This window comes from Nestor notabilis, unplaced genomic scaffold (genome assembly GCF_000696875.1).
Source record: "Nestor notabilis isolate BGI_N333 unplaced genomic scaffold, ASM69687v1 scaffold3501, whole genome shotgun sequence".
NCBI classification, from domain to species: Eukaryota; Metazoa; Chordata; class Aves; order Psittaciformes; family Psittacidae; genus Nestor; species Nestor notabilis.
The window spans coordinates 285,144-297,441 of NW_009914083.1; the positions used below are offsets into that span (position 1 = coordinate 285,144).

At 37.7% G+C, this 12,298-nt stretch overlaps 1 protein-coding gene across 1 annotated transcript in view; it reads right to left on the bottom strand.

Moving 5' to 3' along the window:
* Nucleotides 1–12,298, bottom strand: part of GPR133 (G protein-coupled receptor 133) — a 139,272-nt gene that overhangs the window by 102,880 nt on the left and 24,094 nt on the right. Inside the window, exon 13 of the mRNA XM_010023467.1 lies at nucleotides 10,182–10,323. Within this exon, the coding sequence (XP_010021769.1) occupies nucleotides 10,182–10,323 (142 nt within the window). The remainder of the gene's footprint in view (nucleotides 1–10,181; nucleotides 10,324–12,298) is intronic.

The window sequence follows — 12,298 nt, forward strand, 5'->3', positions numbered from 1 at the left end:
GGGAAGAACTCTACTGGGGGGGAAGGGAGAGAAGGTATTTTTTTAACAAAAAACCAAACCAAACACCTAAAAAAGGTGAAATCCCTCCTTAGCAGCTGCACATTTCCTGATAGAAAAACAACTTCAAGCTTTTAGTACTAGCTGTTAATATCATTATCTACCAGCTCTGCTGCAAAGCAGATGGAGTCGAGCTCAAATGCCTGGTGTAACAAGCAGTGGGGAGGGAAACGAGCAAACCCAGAAATTACCATCCACAGATTTCTCTGAAGTATGACTCCTCTGCCATTACTGAGCTAAAATTAGCACTCTCTTCCAAGCCAAAGTTTTTATTTACATTGTGTGAACTGAATACAAGCATTGTTTAAGATTGGTGCTGTTACTGTAACACAGCCTATACTTAGCCATAGAGCTGCCTTGTAATAAGCACGATCACAGCCACAACACAGTATCAGGTGGCTGTGGGTTTGCTTTAGAAGAAATGCCACTGTGGAAAGGCAAAGGCAGCTCACACTCACCACTGCCAAGCAGGTGCCCCGTTTTGTCATTGCTGGTTAAATGCAATAGCTCAGAAGCGTATTAGAAAGGGTAGAACTGTTTCTGTACTAATGCTGCTCATCACTGGCAGCAGAGCAGTATCTTGGCCTCTATTAGGCTGTACAACTGGTACCTCTCCCTCAACCTTCCCCACTTCTCTGTTACAGTTGCGAGGACTCCACTCTGAATATTCTAGTTTTCTCATTCGTGGTCCAAAGCACTTTCCTGCAGGAATTGTTACTACTTAAAGGTACAAAACAAAACCCAAAAAACCAAAAAAACAATAAAATAAATTTGCATTAAGTGGATTTAAATTTTCAAATTCTCCTCTTCCTAACCATAAATAAATTCATTTGGAAACAGTCCACTACTTGCTGTTCCACAGAACAGTAAATTTGAAGACAACTTTTCAATCGTCATTATCACAAACTAAGCTTTTTCAGTTCCACAAAACCATAGTGAGCTCCCTTGCATTCATCATTCATGTCTGATGTGTTCAATGTGCAACTTTCACAAACTCCTAGTCAGATCCCTCTTAACTGACAGCCAACACAGAGGAGTTTCATGTTGAAAAAGCTTTACAAGTACACCTGAATTTTCCTGTTATCGTCCATATCCTTCTAGATCTTGTACTCTTTTGGACACCCTCTCTCCAAAAAACCCAAAACTAATTCATGAGATTAAAAGAAATAGCCTAGAGCCTTTCCACAGCAGTGTTCTAAACGAGAGTATGTGCAGAAGGATGTATTCTTTTCAAAACATCTCATCTTTGTAACAGTTAGCCTTTCATTAACTTATCATTTTTAGTACATTTTAGCATATGTTTCCAAGGCAGAAGAACATAAATCAGGAGCACAAAAATAGATCTAGTTTATTTACCATTTTCTGAGTGAAGCATCATTTGTTTATATGCATTTAAATATTGGTCATTCATGCCATATAAATTATTCCTGAAAGCTTAAGAGGTTTCACTGGCATGCCAGAAATCTAGGAACCTAAAATACAAGCATGTGATAATGCCTTGGACTGGCAAGCGAGAAATGTGAACCCACAATCTAAAAGGCAAAGAGCATGAGCAAGTTCAAACCACACAGAATTAATAAAAACTAGCTCAGTTCCCTCAACACTTAGCACTAACATCTTGAAGCCACCAGCAGTACAAAAAACCTAGCAACTGTTACACCAAAGTACCTCCAGGAGAATGTAGAACAGGTTATTCAGACTCCGTATTACTGAAAGCAATAAAGCAGTTTAAGTAAATGTAACTATAGATGGCACCTCAGCTGAAATAACTAGTGAGAAATTTTGTAGTAAACTTTCTACTTGTTAATTACTTAAATGTAGTGCTGACAGAACTTTACATTTTCAGAAGATATTTGTACACAGCGCTGTATTCCTCATAAACGTCATCCCATTTAACTGTGCAAAAATTGGTATTGTGGCAACTCTGCCTTTCTGAGATACACATAAGATATGAGACACAGAAAACTGGCTTAAGACCAACTCTCAGCACTTAGGAAAATGGGTCTCATCTGATTTAATTCTTGCCATATGTGGGAATACAGTAAGAAAATTAGGAGTGTAGGAAAATCTAGATCTTAAAAGCTTGCCACTCTGTGTAAGACTTCCAGCATGAACCCAGACAATATGACTCAGCTGAAATGTGAAGGATTAAAATTACAAATCAAATGAAACAGACAAGAACATCTTTCTTAAACCCCTCCACCACAGTAACTTGTCTGGAACCTAACCTTCCTTGTGTGGAAGACAAACCGAGTTGAACCTGCCTACAGTTTAGTCAGTGGGTCCAGAGGATCTGCGAAGTCCTTCGTTCTTTTGCTTTTATATGGATTATTTAAGATGTTACTAATGAGAGACAGCAATGCATTAGCATTAGATTTCTGTTCACTAAAAATCACTGCCTGCCAGCACAACCAACAGACAAACTATCCAAAACAAATGTGCATTTTTAGTCCTTGGATTTGATTCTATTTTCTTTCTGAATTGTTATGAATAATGAAGAATTGAGTTGTACCAGTTAGATCATCATTTGAGTGAGGACTGAAAGCTTGGCCCCATGGGATTCAGAAGTTCTACCATGGATTGTAATTAAATTTGAATTCTACACTTTACAGTTACTGCATCTCTTCACAAAACAGTTTTGAAAACGTGGTCTCTCCATCTGTCTGACTGTAGTGAATTTCAAGTTCTCAGTCAGAAAAATCATATACATTTTTTTTTAATAAGGTCAGAAATAATTTGGGCATTTTGGTTCTAAATCCAGCTCCTTGCTATTTCAAATGCTGCAGTTTATTTCTGCCACTTCAAAACAGCGTGACTTCATGAAGAGAGATTTTATAGGATCCATGCTCACAGTGGGGGATTAGGGACTGGTGGTATGTCCTTACATTTCTGGTTATGATTTTAAACATCAAAGTTAATAACATCTTAATGTTGGCTACTTCACCTCTGCAGTAACTTTTTTTCATAACATTTAAATAAGTGTATATCTGTATTAACACTGTGCAAAGAAATCTGTTTTATAGCAGAAACCCTGAGAGTTCATTTAATGTAGCACAGCTAGCTGGAACTCTTGCCATGAGCCACTACTACATGCAAGGATGCTTTGAGGACGTAGTCACTGATGAGGACCTTAAACAAGAGGAATCAAATTGAATTTAAAAAATTGTGTTCACAGCTGGGACAGAACTCTAAATCACTGGACCAGATTTGATCACATCAAATATAAACCCTGTAATTTTCCCTTCTCCTCCTGTGACAAATGTTCAATCACAGGCAGAGTGTGAAGCAGCACAAGATGCTACAGTTCTGTAAAATAGGATGACTCTGGAATTCAGTTCGGGGTTTAAGTCAGCAAGATTTTTCAAACTTTATTGCTTGGTATTGACTGACCTCCAACTGCTGATGCACTGTCACTTGAAAGCAGAAATTTGTAAGAGAAAAAGCAGATGTTTTTTGCTGTAAATTGATAACACTCAGTTCCAGTCACTAGTGGTTATTTTCTTTGGGCAAGAGGTAATTTTATAGACACACTAAGTGGAAGCTGGCATATAAAATTACCCACATACCCAAAGAATAAGTGTCAGCAACTACACTTCAAATTGAAAGAAAACTACTTGCATACTTCCAAAATCATTCAATAACTTCATGATGCCCTCACTCCTGTTGCAATATCCACCTCAAAGGCAAAAGGCTCATTTACAAAGAAATATTGAGGACTTGTTTCATGACAAATGAGTGATACACAGGGAAGTATTGTGCCTCAGTAGGCTTGAGTTTGTTCTGAAATCGAAATGAAACATTCTATGAATTACAGCTTATTACAATGCAACCCTGGTTCTTACAGCAAGCAGTCTTTAACGTGCTTAATGAAAATCTGTATTTTTTGTAACTGCAATTTTCTAGGCTTTTAGAATGGATTCCTATGAGAAAATATGTCCTGCAATGTTTCTGTTAATAACAGTAACAATACAGAACTATTGCTGGTTTTTTAGAAATGCTGTATATCATCATAACAAGTACTTGTATTTTAAGGTTGCCCAGGAACAAAAAAATTAGCTGCAATTCTGTTCAGTTCTCATTTGAACTCAATGGATTTTCTGTATTCCTTATAGCAAGGATTTAACTTGTATAACAAAGTACTGAACTTTGCTTTGATTTTTGAATTATGAAGATTTGGGGTTTTTTTTCTTTTTGTTTAATTGGGGTACACTCTAAGAGTCACAGTTTTAATAGTATTTTATTTAAATTTCTCTGGCAAAGTCGATCCAGTGAAAAATTATACCTTTGTTCTGCAGATGAGGGCAAAGGTCATTCATTTTCCTCAATCAATATATAAATTCATCAACACTTAACTTGCCATAAAAATAAATTGGCTGCACATTGATTTGTCTCTCTTATAGTAGCACTAATATTTGTGTACAAACAAGATTTGGTCATTCTCCCATTTTATTTTCCTATCAGTAATGATACTAAACAAAGCTTGGGATATGGCATACTGCTGGCCAGGCAAAATACAAGAAAGAACAATGATGTTCAGGTACCTTTTAGAAGCAGAAGCTCCATTACCTTATCTAAAGCTCAATGAAAATGTTCCTTTACCTCGTCTGTCTCCTGGAGCTACAAGAGAACTACCAGCACTTTTTCACTATGGGAGCAGTTAAGAGAAGTTCAGGTCTGTCTTTTCCCTGCACTTTTCCACCTCCAAAGTAGCACCCCAAGAGAGCACTTCCCAGACACACAGGCTGCACTTACAATAATGAATGCTGATGCTCTTGTATGACTCCTGGTTCTGAAGATTTAAGAAAGTCACGTAACAGAATATGAGATGGGATTAACGGGAAAAGCTGATAAAGCTTCACTGACAAAGCACTCTAGTGAGCAGGCCATTGTGGGGTTCTGCCGGGAAGCATTCATTGCAGAAAGTAAAAGAGCAAGAGCAGAGAAATGATCAAGAGATTAGTTGGTCAAAAAAATGAGGAGAGCAGCAGCTGTTTGAATGATTCAGTGTAATAATATGGGAGGAAAGATAACACTCAATGGTCAGGCAGACAACTCCCCAGTGCGACGTTTGTTAAAATGAACCACATGGAACAAAGGAATGAGATGGAACAATGCCAAGTAGTAACTTAGGAAAGCACTTCTTTTTTCCCCAGAATCAAACAAGTCTTTCAGGTGGCACTTATCTTGACTATATCTGGGGGAAACCAGCTACATTAAGAATTTCCAATCTGCATCTACTCTTCACACGAGGCCCTCTCACAATATGCAACAGTCAGCAGTTACACCATTTCTCCCTCTGTTGCCTCTTCTGACACTTGCCAGAGTATGTTGTGTTTGCATTTCAGCCTTGACATTCATCTTCTCTAAATTTCTACCCTGTGCTGGAATTTCTTGGATCATACAAGTGAAATGTTAGTTCTTCTCTGGCTGCTCCTGCTATGAAAAACATCTTGCTAGAAACAGAAATTTTTGAGGATAATCGTTTTACAAAATGTACTGTTGCTTCATTACAGAACATCTGGAAAGGTTGAGATTAAGCTTTCTCCAGCTGCAAACTATCATCAGTCTTCACATCATCCCACACACACTGAAGGTGTTGGATGAACTACTGTCTTTGGCAACAAAGAAACCAGTTAAGGTGCTGAAGAGCAGAGCATCATAATTTTAAAGATCAGACGAAAAAAGTCCATCTTTCACCAAAATGTTCCAAACAACTGACTATTGTAACTTAGTGTATCAACTTTTGTCTATTAGAAGGCTTTAGTTCAGACAAACTTTTGCTGATAGATGTTTATATTAGAATGAATACAATTCAAAAAAATGCATCTTCAACGTAACTTGACATCTTCACAGTTTTGAGGAATTCACATTTTCAGCCATAACACACATTGGCTAAAGACGAACAACAGCTACCGCTGTTGATCCTCCTACTATTTCCCTTGTTCTCACTCTGATCCTCCTTGATGGGCTGGAAGTGTTCCAATCTATAGAACAGAGACTACGCCATACCACAACCTGACCCAATCAGCAGGTGTATTGAGGGAGCTGGTAAGTTTAGAGGAAAATGTGTGTTCATACAGAATATGCTGCAGTTACCTGCAATAGTAGCTGTCAATGAACATAACTTTCTTGCATCACAGCCTTTATCTGTTAGTTTTTCAGGTAATTATAGAAAGAAAACAGTATCTATACACACAGAGCAAGGTTCCCATTCTCTGCACACGCGTATGTTGACTGGCAAGACTATTGTGACTACCACTGAACCAACAGTATTAAATATTCAATGATATTTTAAATCCCATTATTCATAAAATAGCTTAACAGAGTGACAACAAGAGATCTGAGTCTACAGTGTCACAAAGTACTATGGGTTCTCTCTCATCTTTATCTTGTACCCAAAGCGGTGCGAAGGAAGGGACAGTCACTAAGAAGATGTATGAACGTAAATGAAGTCTCAAGCAAAAAGGCCCTCGATACCCTAATATCACATGGAAAGCTATCTTGTATCTCCAGAGAAAGAAAATGGTAATTTCTTTTCATCCCCAGCTATGTTACTGTATTACAATAGTGGACACTGTGAATAGAGAGAGCGGATAAGCATTCCTCAGAATGGCAGAAAGAATGAAACACTTAATCACTTTATGTTCTTATGCAAAGACATTATTTTAAATCCTTGATGCAGTTTTCTTGCAAAACAATGCATCTAAAGCTGTTAATATTCTCATAAGAAAAAAAGAGTAACAGAAAAACCAGTTTCAGATATCATGCAGAGTAAACTGTTGTTAGAATAGTGACAATTAAAAACAGAACTATAAGAAGCAAAATCTATATGTCTGTCCTACCCACAGGGAGTCTTTACTTCATAAGAAGAATAAGTAATATTTTTATCCTGTGAAAAAAATTGGATGCCTTTTTCATCCTGACTCACAAGAGTTTCTATTTTAAGTCAGAAAGCCATTTTCCACTAATAGAAGCTGGACTAGAAGATTTTCTGCCTATTCTGTTAGTAGAAAGAATTAGTCCCAGAAGAATTCAGCTTCAAGCCTGAACATCAAAGCCTAATGGCTGTAATTACTAATGTCCTCTTTTTACATCCCCTCCAATGGAGGGGAGCCTCTGGTCTGCCTAGTCTATGTACCCACGAAAGCAATAGTGTATGTATTAACTGTGAGGAGACTTCCCAGCTCCAGTTTAACCTCCAGCCTGTTCCACCACCTGGGCACCCTTCTCTTCTGTGTACTCTGCCCACTGCCCGATGGTGATTCCTGGAAAAGGAAGCATTATCATGCCATTTATAAATACTCCTGCAGTCTTAGTATCAGTTTCTATTGCTTCATGTTTCAAACAGAAAGAGGAATTTAATCACCTCAAGCTCCCAAAACCTACGTAAAAAATGCAGACCACTTCAGAGAACCCTAGAGAATCCTTGCGTAAGGGGATATTTAACTAACAGTCAGGCTGTGGAATGATAAATGCTCTGTGAAGTTTTGATTTAAGAGGTGATTCTCGGTTCACAGACATTCTCTTTATAACTGTTTCCTAAAACAGACATGTTTTATTTCACTCTTTTTTGTTTTCTGATACTTAACGACTGGCATTTTTCCTATGCACACTAGAAGAAAAAGAATTAAGATGTTAAGATGGGCCAAGCATCACTACAACCACTACAAGAGGCCACATTATTCTCCTTTTACTCCTCGCGTTTTCATACTTGTGAAATCCAGCAGATGCCATCGGAGTAGCTATAACTTTATCTGATCAATTGAAATAAGTCAGATGCAAATTTAAATAGAGACAACCTATTTGTTTGGACTTGTTATTTTTTACTTTTTCTTGCTACATTTTCCTCTGAGAACATTATGTGGAACAAACTATAAGAATGAGATCAGCATCCACTTCAAATGCTTCTCTCATTAGTACAAGCAAACAAGCAGTATTTTAATGGATGGAACAGGTTTCTAAGCCAGATTTTATGCTCTTGCTTTAATCATTACATTCCATCATAAACTTAACATAAATAGCTTGACTGTCACTCTTCACTTTAGAGTACATGCTTTAACACAGCGATCTTGAAGCCTGAATGTCTCTTACATTTTAAACTCTATAATTTCATGAGCAATCATACTCAACTGAATGAATCCACTTCAGAAAGTGAAATAATACGTAGCATGACAGAAAGGACCTATGTTTTCTCGTCCAAGTAACAGCTTGTTGCCAGTTAGTAAGATATAAAAGCCAGTGACAGATTACTACTGGAGGGAGTAAGCGGGTGAAGAGTTCCCTGCCCTTCAGAGGGGGGTACCTTCTGTGCTTTATCCATCTCCTTTCAGGGCTGTATGCCTAAGAGCAAAATCTAGCACAGTTGTTATCCCCATACAGTTTATTGAAGAGAGATTAAGATCATGCTCACGACACATTTAGAAATACTTCCCTCCTTATAATGAAAACCCTCAGAACTTCAAATACAAATGTATTTATAGACTGATTTCGGACAGCACTAAGCTACTTTTTCAGTGCTGTTAACACAATGGGATAAGTTTCCCCGATTTCCCACAACGATTTTAAAACATAAAATACAATTTAAAAACCACACACAGACACACAGAAAACCACCACTGACCAAAGCTGAATCACACCTGAACAGGCGTTAACAAGACTAGTAAGAACAGAACATTCCTCAAAATGGACATAGCCGTAGAAATAGTACAGTAGATAATGGATGGCTGCCCATGAACACATTGACATATAGCAGTAAGAGCTCTGTAAGAGAAAACAGCCACTCCCCTAATGCACTGTATAAAGCACATACTGCCATAGGTAGAGTCTGAAACTCCCAGACAACCTGTATCTGTTATAAACAAGATACATTAGACATGTTCATACCACATTCTCATGGATTCTACAGACTAAAACTAAGGCAGCGGATAAATGTAAGATTTCTGCCTGTATACCAAGATCCCTGTGATCTTCACAGTGAAAGCCAACAGGCATAAAGAAAACAAACACACCCAAAAAAAAACAACACAGGTTTGTTTAACAGCCATCTAAGTAATCATACTAAAGCATGAGGAGGTACCTGAATAAATAAAGTACATTTTATAAATGATCTACACAAAATAATCTTTCCTTCCAAGCACCCGCCTCTACGAGGCCACTGGGGACATTCAGGAGAGTCTTTACTTTATTAAATTGTCAGCAAAACAACACATTTCTATGCCTTTGGGTTTTCTCATGTATTTGTTTTCTGAAGCCTACTCCGTCTTTATCAGAAACCTAACAGGAAGAAGATAAACTGGCTTGAGAACAGCCACTGAGAGAAAAATACGATAAAATATTTGGAAGAACATAGAAGAGATGTTTTCTATGAAACATTTTTGAATCGAAATCTTTCTTTTCCATTTCCCTTCAATACTGTAAGTAGGTCATAGATGCTGTATGCCTCATGCCAGCACCTGAGAGTCTGCACACAACTATTCACCACTCCACTGGCAAGACCAAGAGGTGCCTTCTTCTCCAAGAGCAACTCAAAATCAGCAGTTTTTAAAATTTCTTACCGGAATATGCTAATTTGGTGAAATTGAAATGTCTTATAGAAATTGATCAGTTTGAATATAACTTGCCTCCAGGTTTTTTTAGATTCCTGTATTTCTTGTCTCTTGTTTCTCAGATTCAGAATGCTCTGCTCTCTAGAAAGGGCAGTTCACACTAGAATAGGAATTTGAACCTGCTCCACTGCTACTCCAGGAGATCCTCTGCCCATATCAAACTTGTGTCTACCCTTGGAGGAGACCCTTCTCTGGGTTTATTAATGAGAATATTCCGTTATCTCTGGATTAATACCAAAAGCAAAATCCATAAACGAATTCTTGATTTTGACAGACGTAATGTGAAAGCAGTAATTTATACCATCCTACTGTAGCCTGCACAAACACATCCTTAGAACAATACATATAGAAAGGCCAAAAGCTCTATCTGTCACTTCACCTTTTTCAACAAGTGCACTAGTCAGCCTTGTGCAGTGATGGAAACTGAAGTCATTGTAGTGTAATGGTTGGGAAAACATAATATTGTAGTCACAAATGCCATATGAATTGCTACTAAAAATGTGGTACCATTTCACTTACCAATTTGTGGGTGAGCTGGATGGTAATAAGAGGAGATCCTGACAGACTGTGGGACAGCTTTGGTAGAGGTTCCACTTTGACAGAGATAAGGTAACTTGCTGCTGAGATCATATAACCTTTGTAGGCAGCAGCTTCAGCAATCCTTGGGAAGAAATAAATATATTAAGGAAGTACAAAACTCACATTTTCCTAGTTCACCCACAAAACCACTAGCACAGGACCTCCTTTTTCCTTTCAAGTCAATGAATTTCCAGCAAGAAAAGATATTACAGGACTGGAAATAACAGCTACAAAGTATAGGCAACATCTTTAGACATTACAGCACTTGAAGCTGTATTCCTTCATTTTACCCCTCTTTTGCAAAGGTTTGTAAGCCTTGCTGAAAGTGCTTTAGATAATAAAAAAGAATCCTAAGTAAGGGATCTAAGGAAAACCTAAGCAAATCAACCAAAGTGAGGAGAAAACTTGAAGGTGCTTCAGGCTGTCTAATTAAACATACATATTAGCAAGACAGATAAACTCATATATAACAGATATACACATAGGAACATATTTAGGAATATTTTACAGCTTTACTTTGAAAAATCAATTATGTCCAGTTCAGTTTGTTAGACAGTAAGTCAGGTCACAACACAAACAGCTAAACCTGATTAATCCAGTTAATGCTTTTTTTCTAGGCTAAAGTAATTTTACAGTACATAAGGACCCTTTTATTTCTGCTTTCACCTAAAACTTACAACTTTGGCATTTTTGCACATTTAGGAGTAACTAAGATCCATTTGGCTGTAGGGTAAAATTTTTTACACTATTAGTAACAAACCGCAGAAGTAAAATGGTCACTGTCATCTACCTCTTCAGTATGTGAACGAATGGTATTTACTATGAGAAATACGCGCCATAGCAAATTCACCATTAGTGTTGGCTTCCAAACATAGCACACCACTGGGAAGAGTCAGTTTGCAAAGCACATTAAAAACCACCTTATTTACATCTGCCACCACTTTGCAACGGTTTCTTACTTTTCTTTCAGAAAAATAGAAAAAAGGTGGTCAGGTCAGACATTAAAATAACTTCATTCAGTTCCTCAGCAAGGCCAAATAGAACAGAACTCGTTCAGCACAACCCCAAGCACCAGTTCTTAGTTCTGACCACAAAAACACACCAGTATCAGAAATTCTGCTCCCAGTAACCAGCATGTGAATGGTATTTGTTCATTTGAGGGCAGAATGTGCTACTGCAAATTTAAACTGGAAAGTTGATATAGAAGGACTCAACGTTGAGACCACTATCCAACACTGAGATTTCTCCTGCACAGATTAACAAGACGAACATTTTTTCCACACACATTACCTGCTGTTTTAACTGTAGAGAACTAGATGAATTTTGGAGCATGAAAGAACTTTAGCAGAAACAATAGACAGTGTGTTTCGTGCTTGCACACACAAGCCTTTCATCACCTTGGCCTTGGATGTTAGATCACAGTGAGGCTGTCATTCAGTTACCTTCAGTGGGATTCCTACAGATTTACACAAAGTGTGTGTGTGTGTAGGAGCTGAACTGGACTCAAAACCTTCTCTTTATTGCGATTCTTTTTTTTTTTTTAAAAATCAAAACTGACTTCTCATGGAAACTGCTATTCATGCAGTCTGGAAATAGAAGTCATCTGTTTGTACAGCACAAAAGCTCCGAGTTCTGGTTTTAGATTTCCACCACAAAAGAAATAAAAATTGCCCTTAAATCATGTGATCATGACCTTCCATGTAACTATATGTAAAGAAAGGAAGGTGATCCCTGACAGCTAAGATGCTGCATCTTTCCTTCTACTGTCATAAATAAGACAGAAAAAGTCAGAGACTGGAAAAGACTGAAAGCATAAACTAATCTACATACCCCAGTGAGATCAAAGGAAAACAAAGTCATACTAACTTAAAAGGAAGGTGCCATGATTTACATGAATGGCCTTGCAAAATTCCCTGGGGAACTGCATTGCTGAGAGGTATATAGCTTTGCATTTACTTTATCTGCTAATGATTTCATTGATGCAGAATATAAAACAAAAGGTCTTTAAAGCATTCCCTGGTCTCCTGTTATAAAATTACCTTACAGGTTTCTAGGAT